At 38.2% G+C, this 22,546-nt stretch overlaps 3 protein-coding genes across 4 annotated transcripts; 1 reads left to right on the top strand and 2 right to left on the bottom strand.

Annotated features, from left to right (window-relative positions):
* Positions 1–3,539: 3,539 nt before the first annotated feature.
* On the bottom strand, positions 3,540–22,248 carry LOC105027352 (free fatty acid receptor 2). Of its 2 annotated transcripts, none has more exons than XM_010899428.3 (2): positions 22,160–22,248; positions 3,540–5,778 (listed from the first exon to the last, which is right to left on the bottom strand). In XM_010899428.3, the coding sequence occupies exon 2, from the start codon at positions 5,524–5,526 to the stop codon at positions 4,465–4,467; it is 1,062 nt and encodes a 353-aa protein (XP_010897730.1). In that variant the 5' UTR covers positions 5,527–5,778; positions 22,160–22,248; the 3' UTR covers positions 3,540–4,464. The 2 variants fall into 2 exon arrangements, with proteins under 2 accessions (XP_010897730.1, XP_010897731.1); XM_010899429.3 differs by lacking the exon at positions 22,160–22,248 and adding an exon at positions 7,514–7,579.
* LOC117593522 lies at positions 11,516–13,104 on the bottom strand. Its single transcript, XM_034289139.1, has 4 exons — positions 13,004–13,104; positions 12,555–12,614; positions 12,410–12,467; positions 11,516–12,094 (listed from the first exon to the last, which is right to left on the bottom strand). Exons 1-4 carry the CDS (start codon positions 13,084–13,086, stop codon positions 11,537–11,539), a joined length of 759 nt encoding a protein of 252 aa, XP_034145030.1. The 5' UTR covers positions 13,087–13,104; the 3' UTR covers positions 11,516–11,536.
* LOC117593459 (cancer-related regulator of actin dynamics homolog) lies at positions 13,364–18,142 on the top strand. Its single transcript, XM_034288714.1, has 13 exons — positions 13,364–13,451; positions 13,709–13,845; positions 14,050–14,154; positions 14,312–14,377; positions 14,654–14,801; positions 15,338–15,381; positions 15,533–15,598; positions 15,821–15,907; positions 16,064–16,099; positions 16,487–16,631; positions 16,855–16,926; positions 17,144–17,171; positions 18,061–18,142. The coding sequence occupies exons 2-13, from the start codon at positions 13,750–13,752 to the stop codon at positions 18,140–18,142; spliced, it is 975 nt and encodes a 324-aa protein (XP_034144605.1). The 5' UTR covers positions 13,364–13,451; positions 13,709–13,749.
* Positions 22,249–22,546: the final 298 nt, after the last annotated feature.

Below are 22,546 nucleotides of genomic sequence, written 5' to 3'. Positions count from 1 at the left end.
CCCACATACAGTGGGGCAAAAAAGTATTTAGTATTTTGTGCAGGTTCTCCCACTTAAAAAGATGAGAGAGGCCTGTAATTTTCATCATAGGTACACTTCAACTATGAGAAACAAAATGAGAAAAAAAAATCCAGAAAATCACATTTCTTATGAATTTATTGATAAACTATGGTGGTCAATAACAAAATTTAAACTCAATACTTTGTTATTTACCCTTTGTTGGCAATGACAGAGGTAAAATGTTTTCTGTAACTGTTGCTGGTATTTTGGCCCATTCCTCCATGCAGATCTCCTCTAGAGCAGTGAAGTTTTGGGCTATTCCTGGGCAACACAGACTTTCAACTGCCTCCAAAGATTTTCTATGGGGTTGAGATCTGGTGACTGGCTAGGCCACTCCAGGACCTTGAAATGCTTCTTACGAAGCCACTCCTTTGTTGCCCGGGCGGTGTGTTTGGGATCATTGTCATGCTGAAAGACCCAACCACATTTCATCTTCAATGCCCTTGCTGATGGAAGGAGGTTTTCACTCAAAATCTCACGATACATGGCCCCATTAATTTTTTCCTTTACACGGATCAGTCGTCCTGGTCCCCAAAGCATGATGTTTCCTGGACCCCAAAGCATGACGTTTCCAGCCCCATACTTCACAGTAGGTATGGTGTTCTTTGGATGCAACTCAGCATTCTTTCTCCTTCAAACACGACAAGTTGAGTTTTTACCAAAAAGTTATATTTTGGTTTCATCTGACCATATGACATTCTCCCAATCCTCTTCTGGACCATCCAAATGCTCTCTAGCAAACCTCAGACGGGCCTGGACATGTACTGGCTTGAGCAGGGGGACACGTCTGGCACTGCAGGAGTTGAGTCCCTGGCGGCGTAGTGTGTTACTGATGGTAGCCTTTGTTACTTTGGTCCCAGCTCTCTGCAGGTCATTCACTAGGTGTGGTTCTGGGATTTTTGCCCACCATTCTTGTCATCATTTTGACCCCACAGGGTGAAATCTTGCGTGGAGCCCCGGATCAAGGGAGATTATCAGTGGTCTTGTATGTCTTCCATTTTCTTATAATTGCTCCCACAGTTGATTTCTTCACACCAAGCTGCTTACCTATTGCAGATTCATTCTTCCCAGCCTGATGCAGGTCTATAATTTTGTTTTTGGTGTCCTTTGACAGCTCTTTGGTCTTGGCCATAGTGGAGTTTGGAGTGTGACTGTTTGAGGTTGTGGACAGGTGTCTTTTATACTGATCACAAGTTCAAACAGGAGCCATTAATACAGCTAACGAGAGGAGGACAGAGGAGCCTCTTAAAATAAGTTACAGGTCTGTGAGAACCAGAAATCTTGCTTGTTTGTAGGTGACCAAATACTTATTTTACTGAGGATTTTACCAATAAATTCATAAGAAAATCCTACAATGTGATCTACTGGATTTTTTTCCCTCATTTTGTCTCTCATAGTTGAAGTGTACCTATGATGAAAATTACAGGCCTCTCTCATCTTTTTAAGTGGGAGAACTTGCACAATTGGTGGCTGACTAAATACTTTTTTGCCCCACTGTAGGTCACAAACAAATCTATGACCTTAGAATGGTGATTCTGCACTGTTCAATCAGAACATGGTAGGCAAAACAATGTAAAATACACAGTAAATACACCAAATGGTTAAGTGATGATCAATTAGGAACAATGGTGATAGTAAAAGATATTTTAACAATATGGAAGAAAATTGTATCAAAAGTGTTGTATGTATGAACTATGTTTTTAAATGTGAAACAGGTCTTTCTAGATGTTTTTTTGTACTCAATGTCAAAGTTGTGAAAAAGGGGCTTTTTTGATGATCTGTTGTTAATTCTGTACTAGGTGTATTGAAATATTAGCCCATACTTGTGTGAATAGTCCAAAGTGTCTGAAAAAAATCTGTAAGGAATGTACATTGTTGAATTTCAACAAAACCATAGTGGTTGAATCACTGTTCTAATGGTGAAAGATGTTTACAACCAAATGAAAGCAAAATGACCAAGTCTTTCTCTTCTGTCAGTATCCATTAATCTTGGTCATTTTTTAAAGTTCAACCGCAGGTAGGTGACACAATGAGTTGTTTTATTGCATTTTTAGCTTTTTAACACACCAATGTTATTTAGCTGCCAGAAATCAACACACAAATGTTATTTAAATGTCCATCTGCCTCAGACGACATAAGGCATTCATGAATTGCATCAAATTGCATAGCGTTTGTTAAATGCTGTAATCAGAGTAAAACGTGAAGGAAAACTCAAAAGTCAAGAAAATTTGTTTATTCTCCCAACTTTTATAGCCGGACCTATATACAAATATGTAGTCATAGCTACAAATGAATAAATACATTAAAGTCAACAATCACTTCTCTCTTTTTAATAGTGAATGAATTGTCTTTTCCCATGGTGACGTCTAACAAAAGGTTGTTGCTTTTGTGTTACATTATTTGTATACTGTACCCAAGTGAAACAGGAAACCATGAAAGCCACAATAGAGTTCTTAGAAATTAGATTAAAACTCTAATATTGTGTCATTGAAGCATTATAGTTTGCGCAGTAGAAAGGCAAAGGTGATTTCAGACTGAGCCAACACTGATTGCAGTCTCCGCTAATCCTTGAAAATTAAATCACACCCTTACAATGATTCTTTAGTGGCAATGATTTTGTAGGTGCTGTATATTTAATTTTTTCACTTCTCTTTCTCTGAGCAATATTAATAAAATGAAATTATAAAATATTATCTTTTTAATCATAAAATAATTTAATTTGTATTGTTTATATTTTTAAGCACATTTTGATCAAGGTTGCCAGTAATTGTGGATCTGACTAAATATTCTCAGAAGCGCACATGTACTGTAACATTCCATGAAGTTGATGCAACACTGATGACAGTAACTTTAGACATGATGTGTGTAGATAGAATCCTCTTCCTGGCATTTTGCAATCAAGGCTACAGTAGGGATACTGAATGCTTGGATTAGTCATACTGTACTGTCGCTGTCAAATATATCTTTACAATAAACCACTCAACCTATTTTGGTTCATGATAATCCTTAACCAGATTAACAAGATCAAATAAACACAATGCACATCCTTGTGTGACTTTTTTCATTGTATGTCTTTTTGTACGTGTGGTACGTGCTCTTATTGCATGTTTTCCAGGTACCATAGAACAGTGGTAGTATACAAACTCCATTCATGTCATTTCACTAGAAAATCTGTACCTATGTAAATATTTGACAGGCTCATAAATTACCATGTTATGTTGTTTGAGGAATTATCAATGTCTTAACGTACAGTCATCTTAATTCTGCTTCAATGTTAACATGTTAAGAAAAACACACAGCATCCTGATACATCGTGTTACAGTATGCTATTGCCATAATTTTTGCTTGTGATTGTGTAACTAATGCAAAGCTGTTCAACTACAAACGTTGTCCTCTATTTCACAAAAAGGAAACATTTTTATTTAAACATTAGTACATTTTTTCATAGCCAAAACATAATCCAACAATGAAGAGCCCACATTTTAGAGGTGTATACAAATTGGGGACAATGAGTTCACATTAATTGCACAAAGCAAATAATAGTAATCTTATGATCTCACGCACTCACACAATCTCTCTCACACAAATCCACAAACACACTCTGACAGTGCTCCATGCTGAAATAGAAATGAAAAGCACACAGAACATATCGTGGTCCTTTTAACCAAGATATTACTGTGACACTTGTTTGTGGGGCTTATCTTTCGGTGTCCAGAGATGTTGTTCTTAAAGTGTTTCTCAGGTTTTAGAGCTGTTGGTCCCTACAATTGAGATCTCCCATAATGCTCCCAAAACTATTCATTCCGTATTGTGGATGTTTAGTATTACATATTTAGTTTTGCGATTAAAATGTATAGGCAATGTTGCTGTTTTATGAGACACTGCATAAAATATGTCAATTAACATTTCATTTATTTTGTGAAATCTGTAATGTTTCAGATTACAGATTGATCAGAGACACTATTTCTGTAAACAGGCATCAACCTTATGAAAAATAATTGGAAAACAATATGGTAAACACACCTTTTACCTGCTAATCAATTACATTTCTCTGTTCTGTTTGCCAGTCTTGTTAGGCAAATCAAGACAACACATGTACGGTCACCGTCACAGTAGGTGTGTATTTATAATACATAATTGGCAATGACTGCACTTGATTCCAGGAAACTTCATCAAGGCAGCAACTACCCCTTGAGAGCCCTTGTTTTGTGTCTCTCAGGAGGAAATCTCTGGATCTCCCATATCCTGTTTCTAATCTGAGAAGGAAGTTTGCCAGCCGATGATCAAACAGAGATTCAGACACAATAAATGACAGTCTCTAAATGACACTCTCTCCGGACTCACGTGTTAAAACATAAACATATCTCTATGCATGAGGAGCCGCAGGGCCCTAGTCAATTAGCTTCAAATAGCATTATTCTCCACTTGTGTCGATCTCATTTCTTTCGGAGGTTTTCTCAATCCCTTTTGAGGGAACCAGAGGTTGTGACAACCACAGTGCACACACTTGGCCATCCTGATTCTGGCTCCCTTAAGCAGACTCCCTAGGGTCCCTCTAACGGCTGCAGAGGAGAAGTAGAATATGAAGGGGTCCAGGCAGGCATTAAAGGTGCTGCAGAGCAAGGCCATGTCCCTCCAGTCAGGGTTCTTTCCTGTTATAAAGCCCACAATGTGCGAGATGTTGTAGGGGCCAAAGCAGAAGGCAAACACCAACAGTGTCCCCAGAGCCAGGCCAATAGCACGAAGGCGTCTTCGACGCCCAATGTGTGGCAGGCCGGACAGGATGCGGATGAAGTTGATGTAGCAGAAGCTGCAGATGAGAAAAGGTACACAGAATAGAACCAGGCAGAGCTCCAGACGCACAGGTAGAAGTATCTCTAGTTGCTCCTTGCTGAAGTCCTCATAGCACACATTCCTGGATGAAACAATGTGGTCTGTGTCCCTAATGGATCCATTAAAGTTGGTTGATAGGTAGCCACTGGAAGAGTTGGTTGTGGAACTGACAGAGTCTTGCGAGGGGTTATAAAATGGCATAATAATGACGATACTCAGTTGGAGGACCGAGAAGACCCAGATGAAGACACTGGCTGCCACAGCATACAAAGGCCGGCGCTTCAACGAATGCTGGATGGGGAAGGCCACGCCCAGGTAGCGTTCTACGCTGACCGCTGTCAGGAAAAAGGTGCTAACATAGATTGTCATGTAGAAGATGAAGCTGGATACAGGACAGAGGATGTAGGGCAGGTTCCAGGCCATATGGGCAGTGACTTCCTGCATCTTGAATGGCAGAAAGAGAAGGAACAGGAGGTCGGAGATGGTCAGGTTGAGGAGCAGGATGTCAATGGGCGTAGGTTTTTGTCTCACTTTCTTGCTGAAAGTGTAGAAGGCCACAGCATTGGCCGGGAGGCCCGTCAAAAAGGTGATGAGGTAGACGGAGAGACACAGTGCGGTGTGGCACTCCTGCATGGTGGCCTCAGCAGTGGAGACACAGTCACAGGAAGGCACAGCGAGCGAGACCTGTCACATCGTCTCACTGCAGTCCAGGGGGATGAAAGCCTCACAGCACAAAGGGCTTGATCTGTCTGACAGTCAGAGGCTTTGGATACGAATGCTGCTTATTGGGTCAGCAGCCCAGAACAAACCCAGTTAGACAGTGTGGTTTTCCTGTCCCTGCAGATAAAACCAACTCATCGTCTCTTCAAGGGCTGCAAGACGCTTCTGACAAGAGAGGATAGAAAGAGATTAGTACACGTCGCGTTACGGTTTGTGCCTTTTGTGAGTCACTACTCTGTCCTAGTAAATATATCAACTGGAGGGTGTAATTGAAATTGAGCATTTGTGTGCTGAATAATCACAACACAATAATAGCTGAGAAAATAGAATTCAGATCATTGTGAACTGTGATGTAAAATACCTACAACAAAACCAAGCAATTGGGAAGACAATAGGGTCAGTGTCTTTTGGACCTGAGTCTACCTTAAGATTATATCCAGTTTTACATTATGTGACGACTCAGGATGTGTGTTTGGCACATAGCTCTGTATTCAAAGTATCATATCACAACAATATTGCTTCCTGTGTGGTCATAATAATATTGCCTTATCTTTGGATGGACACCCATTCTTAAATACACAAACACAGGATAGCTTGTAAAGATATTGGCGCACATGCACTGAATAGCTATTGGGTAATGTCCACAAACTGGTAGTGTGTGGTCCTAGCTGCTACTTGTTCTAGTTAGTTAAACAGTGTTTTAATTTCCTCTTCTTAAACATCTCCCATAGGTCAACAACAGATAAAAAAAGTCTCTGACATCATCAAAAGGTTACACACGAGGAAAAAACAGCAATAACTCATTCTACCACAACATGGTATCTTGTTTTGGACCGGAAGGGTTAGGCAAATATGTTATATAACAAGTGAAATATACTCAGAGAATTTACATGCAGACAATCTCGCCCTGGGGGGATGTAACTTACGGGTTGCTTTGACCATATAGCATCTAGAACATTATTTGTTAATTATTCAAAGCTCTATTTTACAGAACAATCATCAGACGTTGGTAAAAAGAATGAATAAAGTGGAATGTTTACCAAAGCTACTGTGCAACCTATAACTATAACATATAATACAGGTCTGTTGGATTATGAGTTATAACAAAGTGCTGCACTGTTCAGCACTGTTCATTTATGATTTGGCAACTGTTAATTCGATTGCCAATTAGGCAATTTCATCTTGTTTCTTGCTCATATCTATATTTGTGAAAAGGATCTTTATTTCTTTTTATAGTTTCGGTGTTGTAGCAGCATGTAGTCAGAATATATTTGATAGCTTACTCAAAATTTGGTTTCTATATTAATAGCACTTCTGAATGAAAACTATATTTCCGGGTGACCTATTGAAAATGGCTTTCTCCATGGTTTCGGTGTTAAATATACTTCTCTTTTTTGGTGTAAGCATTTTGTTGATGTAGGCTGTATGTTGAAATGAAAAAAACACTAAGTCAAGCATTTGTTTTACATATGAAAAGTATATGCTACAGAACATCCTCGAGGGTTATCACTTTGTGAAGTCAAATTAGCCAATCCATTTATTAATTCAAGTAATATTTCAAATAAGTCAAGGCTCTATTTGTTATGTGTTCCTCTGTTATTGTTTTCTTTTCATGTAGTTTGTTATTTTATTTTCTAAATTGATTATTGAAAAGAGTAGCCTTACACACAGACTCACAGAACCTATAAGCTAGATGCTAGATGTCACTGACAACACATGATAAGTAATGAGATAGTTATCGAGATAGTTATCTTGTTATAATGGTTATCTTGAAGTAAAAAGATAAATGTAAAACCTTTTTTTTGTTTATCTTGTTATTTCAAGATATTTATCTTGTTATTTCAAAAATAAAATACATTTTAAGAATTTTAAGATGCAGAACAAAAAGAAAATGTTTTACCTTATGGTAAAAGAGTAGCTCTTACTACTCTTATTCAGCAGACTTGTGTTTTGAGGCTACACTTACAGTCACTTCTCAAGTGAAGCATTCAAGAGATTTATAGTTATTCTTGAAATGGTTGACACAGGGGTGGGCTGTCAGAATGCTTATTACTCATAACACAAGGGATGTTGAGTAATACTGTTAAGATGAAATGAGTGAACTCTGTATGAGAGTTTCTCTTTGTGGTCAGTTCAGGTCAAGATCAAAATACCAATGAGAGGAACATTTTAACTAGAAATGGGTGAAAGGCCAATACTCTGTAATGTGATTTCTTTCATTTGTCTCTCCATCATGGGAGCATCCATCAATAATTACTTTTATTGAAAGAGGAAAAGAAGAGCTTTAGTTTAAGACTGTTCGTGAGTTGTTAAGTTATTTGACCACACATACTACTTCAGTGAGAAATTAAGTAAGAGAACGGATAACATGGAATTGTCAAAGGCATGGAACCCCATTAGAACCCAATTTTAAGGGATAGTTTGTCCAAACTTCATATTTTTCTCAAAGTTCACTTACCAAGAGATATTCCAGAATTTTTTCAAACAATATATTAATCAGCTCTGTCCAAGTCTCTGGTTAGCGTTATTAGCATCATCCAATTTAATGAATGGAAACAGTTTGTATAGCTATCGCAAAGCTGCATTGCAAGCGGAAAACTACTCCAAAACACTTAAAACTACATTCAGTGATCTGTCACAGCAGCATGGATCTTTTAAACTGTACACTAACTAAACAACCTCAACAAGCTATGTGAAGAAGTTGCTTCACCTTGCTGGCTCATTTTCATTGGTGGACATCAGAATAATATTTGTAATTGTGGGAAATAACATGGTCAAGGAAATGTACAAGGCACGTGGGAGAGGAGACTTGTGGTTTCACTTATTGCCATATTTGTAAGGTGTGTTCACAGTTCCATCTCTCAAACACATCACTGGGACGACATATTGCCTCCAGATCCCGGCGAACGGAACACTCCTCCCAGCTCCCAATCACTGAAACACTAAACCCCTTTCAAAAGTTTGTGGTAGCTTACTAAAATTATTTGATCCTAGCATGCGTTCAGTTTTTTTACGATTTAGCTTATCTTAGTCTGTACCTTCGCTTGTGCCTTTTTGACATACGCACTTGTATTTTGGATTTTCGCTGCTAGTTTACATAGTTATGTATATTATTGCTATACTTGCTATGTCTATAATATTCAATACTTATACCCATCAGTTTCCCCATCCTCCTCTTTTTAAAACTGCTGCTAGTTTACACAATATTTTTTATTTATTTTATTTATCTATTTTTGCTTTGTATATTTTTTTTACTTCTTACTACATAGATCATGTGCCATTTCACAAGAATTTCACTCTGCAGGATGACACTGTTACTTTGAAATTTTGGATTTGCTTTTTGTTTGTGTTGATGTCGACTTCTGCCTGCTCATTTGCCTGCACGTAGGTCTTGAAACTCTTAAATTCCCACATGGAAAGAACCTATATGAGGATATATGCGCATATATGTAACCTATATGCAGTCTATATGCACATATATGCTGCATATATACAGCATATATGCACATATATGATAATATATATGCTGCATATATGCGTGTATATGCCACATATAGGCAAAATTGAGGTGCATATATGTGCATATACAGGCCATATAGGTCTCCTGTATTGCTTCTTTATATCCACATATAAGCCCTATATGTACATACAAGATACGTCTCCTAGCTCATGGCAAGATCTGGTCATTTTGTAGCTCATATCTCACTTTGGAAACTGTCATACATGATGCCTAGCTTATATTTTCTATTATCAAGGCAATAACTAAGAAATAACTAAAAAAAATTATGCAAGAACTTATGTATGTGCGAACACGTGAAATGGGTATCACATCTAATTGGCATGTTATGGAATTTAACTATGGCACTTAAGTGAGAGGAGATGGAAAGCTATGATGTCTACACGTTTTCCTGAAACATTTACCAGGTCAATTCTTTCTTGTATGAAAATAGTGGAAAAGAAGGAAATGTATAACAAAATGGTTTGTGTTTTTTTTATTTTTGTCAATCAAGCCTTTTTTCAAGTCACTTCCAGATTCACATTACAGCTCATACACATCCACACATTCACCGTTACATCCACCAAATGCAATGTTTTCTGTATTGTCTTAATGCATTTTCCAGAATATGGCTGAAAGGTCATTATAGTCTGAATGTAGCAAAAAAACTAACAAAAGAAAAGTACATAGAACATACATTCAGGTAATCATCATCATCCCACATCTATCTGAGCATTTCACTGTGGTTAATGAATTTGAAGACAATGTCAACATTTCTGTTCACAGTTTTAACAAACAGACACTTTTCTTTTATCTGAGATGCTTGTATAGCAACTAAAGGCCCCAGACATTTCCCTACAGGGATGAAATAACAAGGATTCTTAAATTGACCGCAGATGTCCTGTTTCACTTTTTGGTAGTACTTCCCCACTGCATAACATGTCTCCCCCTGCCCCAGATCACAGACAATGAATGTCTTCACAGAGAAAATACTTTCCTCTCGATCAGAAAGAATGACAGTGTACGAGTTTCTCCGAAAAGTACGCGAGTAGTTTTGTGAATGAACTATTTCAAGATTAACCACTACTCTGCAAAAATACTTCACAGTGACTCTATTTTCAAGGTTGCTGATGCTGTTCAAGGCCAGAAAATCATCATTTCTGATCATACAAATTTTAGGCCTACCCAGAGATGTAACACCATGACAGCGACTTACTTCCTGCACCATTTTTTTCTCAACTGAAAAAGACTCTAAGAGAGCTAAGTAATCATCAGAAGCTGCCACCATGTTTTTTTGGGAAAATGATGGAAATGCAACCTGTAGCCAAACTGTTTTCATTATCTGCAGAGAAACTCCCTGGCTGCTCTTTATCATATCTAAAATGATCCCATTGTATGACTCAAACACAAATGCAGACTGTGCCCAGAGGGGACCCCAGTTCCTCACAGTATTGGGCAGATGAAGGCACAAATGTACATTGAAAGTGACATTATTGATCCCATAAAGGGTCTCCATTTCCTGAACAAACTCTGTTAGCAACCCCTCAGATTCTGATATGTGCAGTGGTGATATATTCTCACCGAGTAGAAGAGAAACCCCCTTTACCAACTTAAACCAGTGCTTCAGATATTTTTCAGGTAAGACCCCTTTCAATGTTGGTATGCTGTAATAAAACAACCACATGTTCCACTCGTGTGCCTTCCAGAACTTTTTCTCTTTCACTGAGCGGGGGACACGGGAAACATTACAGGGGGGTTTAATAGAAGTTAAAATGTCATCAATCTGTTCTGTTGAGTGTCCGATATACCATGGCGATTGGTTGTTTTCAGAATGAAACCACAGCGTGGTGATGCTTCTTGCTACACCCAGCAGCACACTGTGCATATAATCTGGAACACAGCCATCAATGATATTAAAATCAGGTAGACAAGACAAAATACTAGGCCCTTTCACTCCCTTAGTGGGGTTTCCAGCAAGAGCCTCTTCCACCAGATCATCAGTCTGGGAGGGATTCCTCAACTCTGCTTTTTCATAGGGATAAGCCCTTACACGCCCCCTGCGTTTTAGCACACTTGTTCCTTTCTGCATACAAAAAGAACACCCAAACTCACCATTAAACTGTTTAAAGTTCTGAATCAGTGGCCGAGCAACTGAATCTGCCACCATGGTAGTAAGCAGTACTTTACTTGTGACAATTTCCCCACTTTCACTTTCCCATATAAGACCATTAGAGTACAACTCTATGCATTCATCGACAAATGGTTTCATGTAAGTGTTCATATTTGGTTTGTTTTGACCAAACCACAGGCCACAAAGCATAACATGTTTTGCACGTAGCTGTATTGGCAGTTCATTAATAGTATACAAAATTGGCCACAAACTTTTTGTGTTTGATTTGTGCACTGGCACTCCATCACAGTTGAAAGTCAGTGATATGCTGTCTGGTGATGCAAGGGGTGATCGTTTTTTATATGTCCATCATATATATCTTTGATGGAGGCATCCTTCTTCTCAAAGCGGTGTTTCAGGTGTTTCCCTAATTGGTGGTCCTCAAGCAGTTTTTTAATTTGGTATTTTAGTGGCAAGTACAAAAAACACTGGTCTTTTTGTGCATGCGCTTTTGATGTGTCCTGGTCACAGACTGGGCACTTGACATTAAAGGGACCTTCCTGCATGCTTACCTTGCAACTCTTGCACACATAATGTACTTCTAATATGTCTTTCACTGAATCAAATGCTTTGTAGAAAAGGTACTTTGAGCCACTAACCAATTCCCCACCAGGACCAGCAATAAAGTTGATAAGATGCATGATGTCCTCCAAGGCTCTATTTGTTAATCCATGTTTGAGTTTTAATGCCAGCAGCAGGAGTTCCACCTGTTCTTTTGTTGGTTTCTGGTCTAAAGTTGGACTTGTGGGGTCTTCTAGATGTTCCTCTACTGGCTCCCCAGGTGAAGAGCTAGGGCCAGGTATGGGTTGGTTCATCTGTGAATTTAAAACATTGGATTAGCAATCCCAAATTTGCACAGACTCATACAAATGTACCATTTCATGTGGTTGGTAACCACTTGCATTTGAAGGCTCAAGTGTCTTTGTTTATTTTTTTTAACAGTCTTCTCCAAATTAATTTTATGCCCCCTTTTGTCCACATGTATATTTTTCTGACACTTTAAGCAACATCAGGAAGAATTGGGTTGTGGAATTATCTATGATGATTTACATTAACTAGTGTGCATGCACATGCACGAACAAAACAAAAAACACCTAACTTTAATATTTTTGCCATTTTTAGCCACTTACTGTGTCATCAGAAGCAGTAGACACCGGGTCATCTTGATTGTCCTCTTGGGTGAGATACCTAAAATAAAAATAAAAATCATTCAGCAAGAAATATGTAGGTTTTTTTTATTTGGTATTTAATTTGGTGTGCGTGTTTTCTACTTACTGAGTTGTAGAAGAAGAGGCCACAGCTTCTTCATCATCACCCATATCTTCAGAAATGTCCCTAACAAAAATGTTGTGGTAATGTTAAAACACTTCATGCATCACTCAATATAATAGGATTGATATGACTGATTGATTAAGTCCAAGCAGGTAAATTCCATTCATGAGGTGAAACCTTTAAGACTGTAGATTCAAAACACACAAAGTGAAACATTTTCCTGGCTAGAGTTCCAACTTGAACAGTTTTCTTTATTTATTTACTTTGGACATGGAAAGGTACAGTGGACATGGAAAGATACATTTTACCTTTATACAAACATACTTAACATACATTAAGGGGAATTATGCCACATGCGTTTACATGGTATAGGAAATTATCTGTAGCTGGTAGCTTTGTTAGCTGGCTAATTTAGCTAGCTAGCTTCTAGTACGTTTTGTTACAAGACTTACTTTCGTTTACGTCTTCTCTTTGTTCTTTCTGGAACGGGTGCTTCGTCGTCAACGAGGTACCTTTTGTAACGTACTGGATCCATATCTATTGCTTTTCTTTAATTGCGTCTAAATTGCATTTCTCCACTCTGCTGCCACCGATCAGCCGCTACAGCGTCGCGTAGTTGATGACGTCATCCGCATGCGGCCCAGCACACTATCTTTCGCGCCGAAAGATAACGGCTGGGCGTAAAAATTGCGATATCAGCGTTGGAGATCCGCTATGTCCTACTTGAATGGACTGAGGGTGAGGATAGAGGGGCCCATAGTATTTTGGCTCTCGACTGTGTCCGGAATTTTTCAGTAAAAAAATTTCTTGAAAGGACTGAAAAAAACGAGAAGCTGGTGGAATGGCGAAAAGGCCGCCAACCCTGGCCGGTGCACCGAGCAAGAATTATTGACGTGGCAAGTATGTTACATGCTAACTTTATCTGACGTTATGTAGTTACATACCACATTTAATGTTTTTTCTCGCTCTTAAAGAAGTCTAAAATGGATCTTGCTAGGTCCCTGGTTAGCAATAGCTTCGCTTTCTGGCTCATGTTAGCTACATAATTTGCTAATGTAAGCGAAGTCCAATTGGGACTAATGTTAGATTTGGTAACGTTAAGCATGATTAGACAAACGTTTGCAGTTCATGATAACATTTTAATTTTATTGCACCAGAATTTGAAAAAACTCTCCAAATTAAACTGCGTGGGATCGAGATGGAGAAAGAAGTCACACAGCAAACAAAACGTCCTCACATCCCAAACTCAAAGTACCGTGATCAGGGGCAGACTGAGAAGGCTTCAAAGAAAAGGGTAACTGACTGCACCAATTGGTGCTTTACTTAAATGATCTCCCCCTCTCTCTCTTGTTTCTTAATGTGTAGGCATGTGTGTAGGTTTGTAATTGTGTCATCTATGATGATTTCATGTGCTTTGTTGACAAGATGTATGTGCAAGGTGGTGTAACGTAAGTTAATAAGAGTTGGGCTAAAAGTCAGTCTGTTTCTCTCTGTCAAGGTTGACAATAAAAAGAGATGTCCTTCTAAATACAACCACGAGGAGGAGGAGGAGAAGGAGGAGGAGGAGGATGAGGCGCGTCATGACAGGCCTTCAAAGAACAAGGTACACTACCAGTCTGCATCCAGTGTGTGTTGTTACATTGCAATACAGTAAAGATAAGTAAGACTTTTATAATAAAGTGCATTACCAGTAGCTGTAACAAGGTATGACACCGGCACAGTAGGCAACTTTGTCCTCTCTCTTTCTCTCTCCCTCCCAGCGGGCCAGCGAAGAGGAGGAGCGTATTGGGGATGAAGAGGACATAGTACCACCCTCTAAGAAAAAGGTAGCCTAAATGATGACATCCATTGTGTGGTGTATTACATACATACATTACATGACATACAAGATGAGGAAGTTTCATGTTTTAAGTAAGGAATAACCACCAGGAGGCCAGACAACCAGTTACATATAGCCAAGTGGAGGGACTTCTGCCCTAGACTTCTTGCCACCTTCCTCTTACACCTCTCGTGACATCCTCCCAGCCAATCAGAATCAACCATTTACAAAATAAGTTATATAACAATTAGCTGTTGTTCTTCTCTCTGTCTCTTTCTCGTAGACAGCTGCTGAATTTAGAAAACACCTGGATGAACAGATGTGGGAGAGAAGGAAACTTGACCAAATGCAAAGAAATTTGCAGGAGTTGAGAAATGAAGTCCATTCTCTTAAAAATGAAAATGCACGTCTGAAAGACATTATCATCAATCGTAAGTATTCCTAATTTTTATATTTATTAGCAAGGTTTTTTCTGGAGATGGATATTGCGGTGGCAGAGAAGTGTAAACTTAGAAATGTTATGGGCTGAAACACGTGTTTGGCAAAATATGTTGTTAGCTGGTGAGGTAGTGTGTGTGCTCATATAGCCGTTGATAAGATTCAAATTAGATTTATATTTATTTGTCTCTTTCTGGAGGAATTTGTAGAGGGTTAACAAAAGTCATGGCCTAGAGAACATACAGTTCATGAGAATAAATGATGCTTTTCTGTCTTCAACGGCTCAAGAAGGCAATCGGCTCCAGAAAAAAACCCTGGGGAATTAGAATTTGGGAGAAATTGGAGAAAGAAAATTGCGTTCACAACCAGGTTTCCTATGCAGAGCCTTATCAATGGGCTTTGGAGGGTTTTAGCTTGAGTTCACACCTGCAGGAAATGTCTTTCGAAGAGTAAGGGCACTGAGTTGCTGGGTGCTATTTTGATCTAGTGATTGTAATTATAGTTTTTTCTTTATATAACCTCTTTCTAGAAACCCCTCAAATGAAAAGTGACATCGCCATTATTGCTCAAAAGGTAAGTTCCTCTGATTTTCATTGCTTTTTAAAATTGTTTCTCAAGCAGAACTGGAGAGACTTGTGATGTTGGGCTGATTGATAGTGTTAATTTTTTATGTATTTACACTTTAATTTATTTAAGAGAATAACTATATTTTTCTTCTATGAAGAAGACTGGAAGGACTCCTGTGGAGGATCTAGATTCCTCCTTCTCGACTTTTGGAGAAATGCAACCGGTGAGTAACCCCCTTGCATTTTTATTTATTTATTTATTTTAATTGTTACTCAAACAGAGCTATATGGATTTTTATTATGTTTGGCTGATTACTTTTGCATGTAACTTTAATTTATTGGCATGTTTAATGTTTTTCAAGCCCCCCCTGTAAATAAGAATCTATAGTGGCTTGCTTGGATGAATAGAAATTGTTGAGTTTGACTATGTTTCTTTCTTCTCTAAGACTCCAGAGAGGAGACAGAGCCCAGAGGACACCGAGCCCTTTAAAGAGAGTCCCATGGTGACTGAGCGCTTTCGAGAGACACCACAGGTGTGTGTAACCCTTTTATACCTCAGATTTTACTTAAGGCTCCAACTGAGCTATAGGGATTTTTATGTTGGGATAGTTAGTGGTAATATGTAATTTACTTGCCCCATATTTATAAAATTGTTGAAGAGTTTAACAATGTTTTTCTTCTCTAACAAGACTGCAGCAACAGCTGAGACCTCAGCGAAAACACAGGTGAATAACATATTATGTAGTAAGGATGGGTATAAACTGTGTGCTTTGTAGGAGCCAATTAGTGTTATAAGTGACAATCATCCTCTCCTCCTGCCCCCCTTCACTCCTCTCCACCCACTGTCTTTTCTCCTTCCCTACTCTCCATCCAACCTCCTCCTTTCCCCCCACCCTGTCCTCCTCCTTCTCTCCTTTAATAACGTTTTGGGCAGTGATTAATTTGTTTCATTTCTTTATCATTCATCTGCATTTATACATATCATTAATCTGCATTTATACATAAAAACCTATTAACTATTGGGAAGCTAAGCATAAGAATCAATATGAAACATGAAAAAGTTTCTAAAAATTGCCAATAAATGTATATTGTGATGTGAAATTATTTTTCAGATGGAAGTTATAAAGGGCTCTGGGGTGTTTTGCCAGGCTGAAGCGTGGAAAGCAGCCCGCCTTGCCCCCTCTGCTACTGCCATGGTGCGGAATCTCCTGCTGGGCACCTTTGATTTGGAGACTTTGCTGAAAAGCAACCTGAATGGTACAAAACAACATGTTCCTAATCTCTTCTGTCCTTGAAAAAAAAAACAGTCATATTCTGTGGAATAAATTATGTGTGTGCGGGCATACCATCGCTTTTTTACTTGGCATTTTTGTATTTCCTTGCACCTCAAGAAAACATGATGTGTATATAAAAAAAACTCTTGCTTTCTCCACCTTCATTTTACACCCCTTTCATAATAATTTTGAAATATTACTTTAAGGTGGGAAGCCAACCAGAGGGGATGGGGAGCAGCTGGTCGCACTTGACCAAATTAAAAAGGCAGCCATTATTGGTGAGTAAATGCATAATGCATTGAGAAGGGAAAACCAAACTTTTAAGACTTTATAAGTTCACCACTTTAACCATAGCCTACTTGTATCAATATTTATTAGGCATCAATGGAGACTGCATAAAGTAGGGCACCAATTATTGTTACTGTATCTGCTTGGCACCTTTAATACTAATTCATCGCTTTCTGACTTCTTGATCCTACCTTTCCTCTTCTAAAGCCACATTGCTGGGGTATTGCGCTGTAAGGTGTGTAGTCCTCTATTTTGTAGAACATATAGTGTTGCAAATAACCTCATGGCATATTGTTGTCGTCTGAAGTGTTCTTAAATAATCATATTCACCCCTCCTTCACCTTAATCCCCTCTGTCCTGTGTTTGTGCCTTATTTTGTCTATACCGGTTATTGATTTGCTTGATTTTATTGCTTGATCTTATTGCTCTTCGAGTAAACCTAGCATGGCAGCTCGCGGGTGGAATGTGTGTGTGAATGGGTCAATGGGAGGACATTGTAATGTATTTTGGGGGTGCAGGAAAATGCTATAAAAGTGCAGCCCATTGACAACTAGATATGTTTACATGTGCAAAGTTTCTTACATCAGATAAAAAATTTGAGGGATTAGAATATCTGAATCTGTTTACATGGAAACAAATAATCTAATCATGACGTGCATAAACATGCACCAAGCCTTATTCAGAATAATAGCATTTTGACATCCGCAGAGCGGTCTTAATTTCCCTAAAACAACTGCAGAAGTTGTACTTCACCTGTGTTTTAAGCTAAACAAAAAACTCGGGAGTGGCAACATTTTTCCTATCCATGAATTTTCTCTGCTTTGGATGCACATGATTGACTGTGTGACTGTTAACAATGCAGTTCCCATGACGGACGTGTGCATATGAAAGAACAATGCCCCCCCCCAAAAAGGGGGGGTGATGTTTCAAATCAGAATTTCTTTCAGATTTAGCAGAATCCAATCAGAATCTTCCAATTGACGTGTTTACATGACACATTTTTTATTATGGTCAGCCCTTTATCCAAAATATGTCTCCAGTCGCAGCTGTACTGTAAGCACTTTGGGTTCCTGATGAAGCACTATATTATTATTATACTGTCTAATTATTTTTGTCTTCTCTAGATGCTACATTGAAGAAGTGGCCGGCAGCCAGCCGAGGGCAGATAGGCACATCTATCAATTCAAAGCTCAACAAGATAAATAGTTTTTTTTTTCTATTCAGTTTTTTGTCTTGTTTTTGTTCTTGTTCTATTTGATTGTTCTTAAGTAAATAAATAAATGTACATTTCTACATTTTGGGCTTTTATTTATGTTGCATAGTAGCTATGGATTTTAATAATTTTACTAATATATAGGTAAACATATAGGTGCATATATACATGCATATTTGCACCCATATATACTTGCATATATGTACCTATATAGGTACATGTATGCACGTATATATGTACCCATATATGTACACATATGTGCATATATGGGTACATATATACGTGCATATATGTACCTATATAGGTACATATAAGCCCGTATATATGTACACATATGTGCATTTATGTGTACATATATGCACACATATATACGTGCATATATGTACCTATATAGGTACATATATGTACCCATATATGTACATATATGTGTATATATGTACATATAATATAGGAAAACGGCCAATTTTATATATGTCACATATATTAAAAACATATATCAAAACCTATATTTAAACATATATGTTTATATAGGTTATTTCCATGTGGGTTATATTCTCCCAGCTCTGCAATTGGGACAATACCTCTGCCTTTGCTGTGTCGTAATGTGGGAGAATCAATTGAGCAACTTCAACAAACGAAAAATTCAATTTTTGCAAGAAACATTTTAATACGGCCACATATTTAATCATGACCCACTTTCACTTAGAAGAGGACTAAAGGCAAATGCAATTCCATCAAGTTACCCAGTTCAACCCGTGGGGACAAGACAGATTGTTAGTAATACTTCCGATTGCTATGTTACAAAGTACACATTGCCTCTTGATATTCTGGGTAAGGGTTGAGGATTAACGTGTTCACCATCGTCCCCCTTTAACTACTGTCCAAGCTTCTATTCAGTCAATTCATCATCTGTGTATTATGGTTAGAGTAAGTAAGGCTCTATCCCCCAAATTATTTTCTTCCTGCTCGTATTCAGAGTCAGACTTAATATATATGTATTTATAAAGCTTGACTGTCCGAGGTTAAGATCAAAGACAATATATGTAACTTCCTTTTTGGCTAGCGAATACAAACTTTCGTTTACTGTGATGTGTACACTTGTTCTTCTCGAACGAACGCATGGATTGATACACTTATGAACAAAACTGACCGCTAAACACAGGAAGTACCCATTTATTTGAAATGAGTATTATATTGCGATAATTAAACCTTTATTTTGAGGAATACAACATTGTTTTGTTCTTTGAGGTAAACAACACCACTTGTCTTAGTTGAAAGAGTTTTTGAGTAGTTTTCCGCTTGCAGTGCAGCTTTGCGATAGGGGTACGTACTGTTTCCATTCATGAATGTGTACGATGCTAATATGCTAATAACTGACTGAGACCGAGCAGAATAATGGATTGTTTTAAAAAATTACTGATGTGCCTGAAGGACCAACTCAGAGTAAGGGGACTGTCACCTAAATATGATTTTTGGACGAACTATCCCTTTAAGCCATATCAGATTTCTTAAAACCTTCTTTCAACAGCTGATAATGATGTTGGTATAAGATATGAGGCTTAACCTTGTCCCTATTTCAACCCAACATCTTGTTCCTGCTATGTTTTGTAATATATGAAGTACAAAAAAGTATGTAGTAGGTATAATGTGTACTCTATGGCATATAGATTAGACATGAGAGTGGCAGACAGTTAATCTACATGTTATGTTGTGACGAGTAAATAATAGTGAATGATAGTCCGTTTAAGCTACACTTCTTCAACTCATATACATAATGATTTTGGGAACGACCATTCACTACCACAATCAGTATGGCGTGAATAATTGGGAGAGCAGCTGTGTGATTCACATTAGTGTTGACATCAATATACGACCAGGTGATATCCGTAGCCAATCGCCTGTGCACCACACCAGTGGTTGTCAAACACACCGTGCGGGCACATGCACACATGCAAACATGAACCAAGGCACACACCAACAATTTGCTGCAACATTGTAGCCTGACAAACGTAGTCCAGTCGGCAATGGATTTTTAAAACGGATATAGATAGACAAATACCCTGTGTTTTACAACACCTACAGTTACCAGCAGCCATTCTAAACTAGGAGTATCCTGTTACTGCTTTAGAGTCCAGAGCAAATGGAATTGTATGGCCTATATGTATTAAATGAAGGTTAGAGGCAGGGAGGGAAAACCTCTTTCTGCAGCCTACCCTATCACTGGGCAGATTGCTCATTGCCAACAAATATATATTTTCTCCTCGAATATCAAATAAAGTTAGCATTTTGCCTCGTCATCCTATAATACTGAAGGAATTATAGCTATGTTTAGACGTTTTGTATAGCCAGTGGCCACTGAAAAAGTCATGAAATTATAATGTATGATTGTGTGATTAGGGCATGGAGGATGGTTGAGTTTAAGTGTCCTGTTTTTCAAGGGGAGGAAAGGATTTTTATTCCCTTTTTTGTCTTTTTGTTCATGCATATTGGTTCCAAAATATGGATTTTCACATTACAATAATTATATTGTATATGAATACAGTCAGCTAACGTTAGATACCAGATATTTAAGATGGCAATATTATGCTTTCTGGTGCACACATTCTATCTGTTTATAATTTAAAGTACCTTGGGATTTGGTTAGATCTGTCTTTTAAAACACGTTAGTGTCCATTAAGTCAAAGTACATATTTTAAAATATATGTAATCTGTGTGTGTGTTTGTGTGTGTTTGTGTGTGTTTGTACCTGTCAGAACCAAAATTCACCAAAATCTCCAGACAAAACAAGATTTAAGAGCATCAGTAGAAATGCCATAGTGCACTTCAACTGGCTAGTAAATCTTCTCTTTAGGAATATCTGTTTAAGAACAATGTAATGAAGGAATTTCCTGTACAAATATGAATCACCTGTTTTGCAACCCGAGGACAGCCAGTACAAAAATCTAGTCCTGGGAGGTGGGTGTGACTTACACCAGGGGAATGCATAGCATTTGTTTTAGAAACAGCCTATTTGCCAGTGGGCTATTTCATGGGATTTATTCCATCTTTAAAGGCTTCATGTCACAACTTTTCTGTTACTATATCTACAGGACAGTTGCTACTGTTATTACTGATGTAGTACCCAGCTCGCTAGTGCCTGAATTTGGCAGTCTATGTTTCAGTATCCCAAGCTAAGCTGTCAGGTTGCGCAGTCCTCAGAACAGGATTTATTATAATGTATTGAATTTGGCATTGGACGAATGGGGGCTGTTGTTTGGCTGTTCATGGTAATAGTGGAATTGTTTGATTTCTTGTAAATCCTGATAATTTATATTGACTAGATTAGTAATTGTGGAGGATGAGGTCAACAGCATGCAGACATGCATTTCTGCATACGTTTCATTCATTCAAACACCACAATGCAATAGCCAAGCTACCACATAGCTCCACCAGTGAACCATTGCAGTTGTGGTTGTTGTGATTTGGGGTTATGTTTAGGTAAATATTTCCAATAAACTCAAGGGTCAATTCTGGAAGATCGGTGTGTATTTACTGAATTTGAAAGACTGGAAATGTTCGGTTATTAATGTAAGCTCAGACATATTATTATCTGTATTGAAGAAGAAAGCAATAGGGTATAAACAAACATACTCAACCCAAGAAGTAAAATACAACATCCATTTATGGCTGGCTACATAAACCTGATTCCTTTTTGTCTCATTCTTATATCTCTTAATAGAAAATAAATCAGATGACATTACTGAGTACTACAAAAATGTTAATATTGACTACAACTTCTGACAGGCAACTAGTAAATGTAATAAGGTTTACATTCATAAACGAACCCACCCATCCTCACACACATGCACGTAAACAACAATGACGTCTGCTATTGGACAATTACTTTTTGATTGCACAATTTCCAAGTCTGGCACATATCCCACTTAAGTTCCCTTAGAATTAATATACATGACTTGAACTTAAAGTTAGTATTTATTTTGGAATAGGCAACATTTAGAAATAAAACATACCTCATTCGACCTTTGGATATCCTGCCAGGTGCAGCAGCAATGAGTCTGTATCTTTACTTTAGTCTAGCCTTTGAGGTTCCGACCTCCTATCGACTACAGCCAGACACTCGGTTTACAGAATAATCAACATCCAGTGCAGACAACGGAAAATTATTATTAGATAGATATCGCTGCCATCAATCCCCAACGCTCTCCAACCATCGTTTCCATAGTTACACTGTCATGTGATAGAGGCTTGCTGGTCTTTGGGCTGAGGGCTTTGATGAACCGGCATGGCTACTCCATTGGTTATTAGATGTAAACTGTAATCTGGCCTCGACTGTGCTGGCCACTTGATTAAGAGAGAATGAGAGGGGGGAGAAAACAATGGAGAAAAGTGACTCACAT

The sequence above is a fragment of the Esox lucius genome, chromosome 20 (assembly GCF_011004845.1).
Source record: "Esox lucius isolate fEsoLuc1 chromosome 20, fEsoLuc1.pri, whole genome shotgun sequence".
In the NCBI taxonomy this organism is placed as follows: Eukaryota; Metazoa; Chordata; class Actinopteri; order Esociformes; family Esocidae; genus Esox; species Esox lucius.
The sequence above is the reverse complement of the archived record's forward strand: the minus strand, read 5'-3'. Positions and strand labels throughout refer to the sequence as shown.

What these genes read in the sequence shown, in the direction of transcription:
- LOC117593459 (XM_034288714.1), top strand. Translation starts at nt 13,750, where the DNA reads ATGGAGAAAGAAGTCACACAGCAAACAAAACGTCCTCACATCCCAAAC. An exon ending in GCTGAAAAGCAACCTGAATG is followed by an intron (nt 16,632 to 16,854) that starts GTACAAAACAAC and finishes TATTACTTTAAG; the next exon opens with GTGGGAAGCCAACCAGAGGG. An exon ending in TAAAAAGGCAGCCATTATTG is followed by an intron (nt 16,927 to 17,143) that starts GTGAGTAAATGC and finishes CCTCTTCTAAAG; the next exon opens with CCACATTGCTGGGGTATTGC.
- LOC105027352 (XM_010899428.3), bottom strand. Translation starts at nt 5,526, where the DNA reads ATGCAGGAGTGCCACACCGCACTGTGTCTCTCCGTCTACCTCATCACC.
- LOC117593522 (XM_034289139.1), bottom strand. Translation starts at nt 13,086, where the DNA reads ATGGATCCAGTACGTTACAAAAGGTACCTCGTTGACGACGAAGCACCC. An exon ending in AAGAGAAGACGTAAACGAAA is followed by an intron (nt 12,615 to 13,003) that starts GTAAGTCTTGTA and finishes CATTTTTGTTAG; the next exon opens with GGACATTTCTGAAGATATGG. An exon ending in GCCTCTTCTTCTACAACTCA is followed by an intron (nt 12,468 to 12,554) that starts GTAAGTAGAAAA and finishes TTTTTATTTTAG; the next exon opens with GTATCTCACCCAAGAGGACA.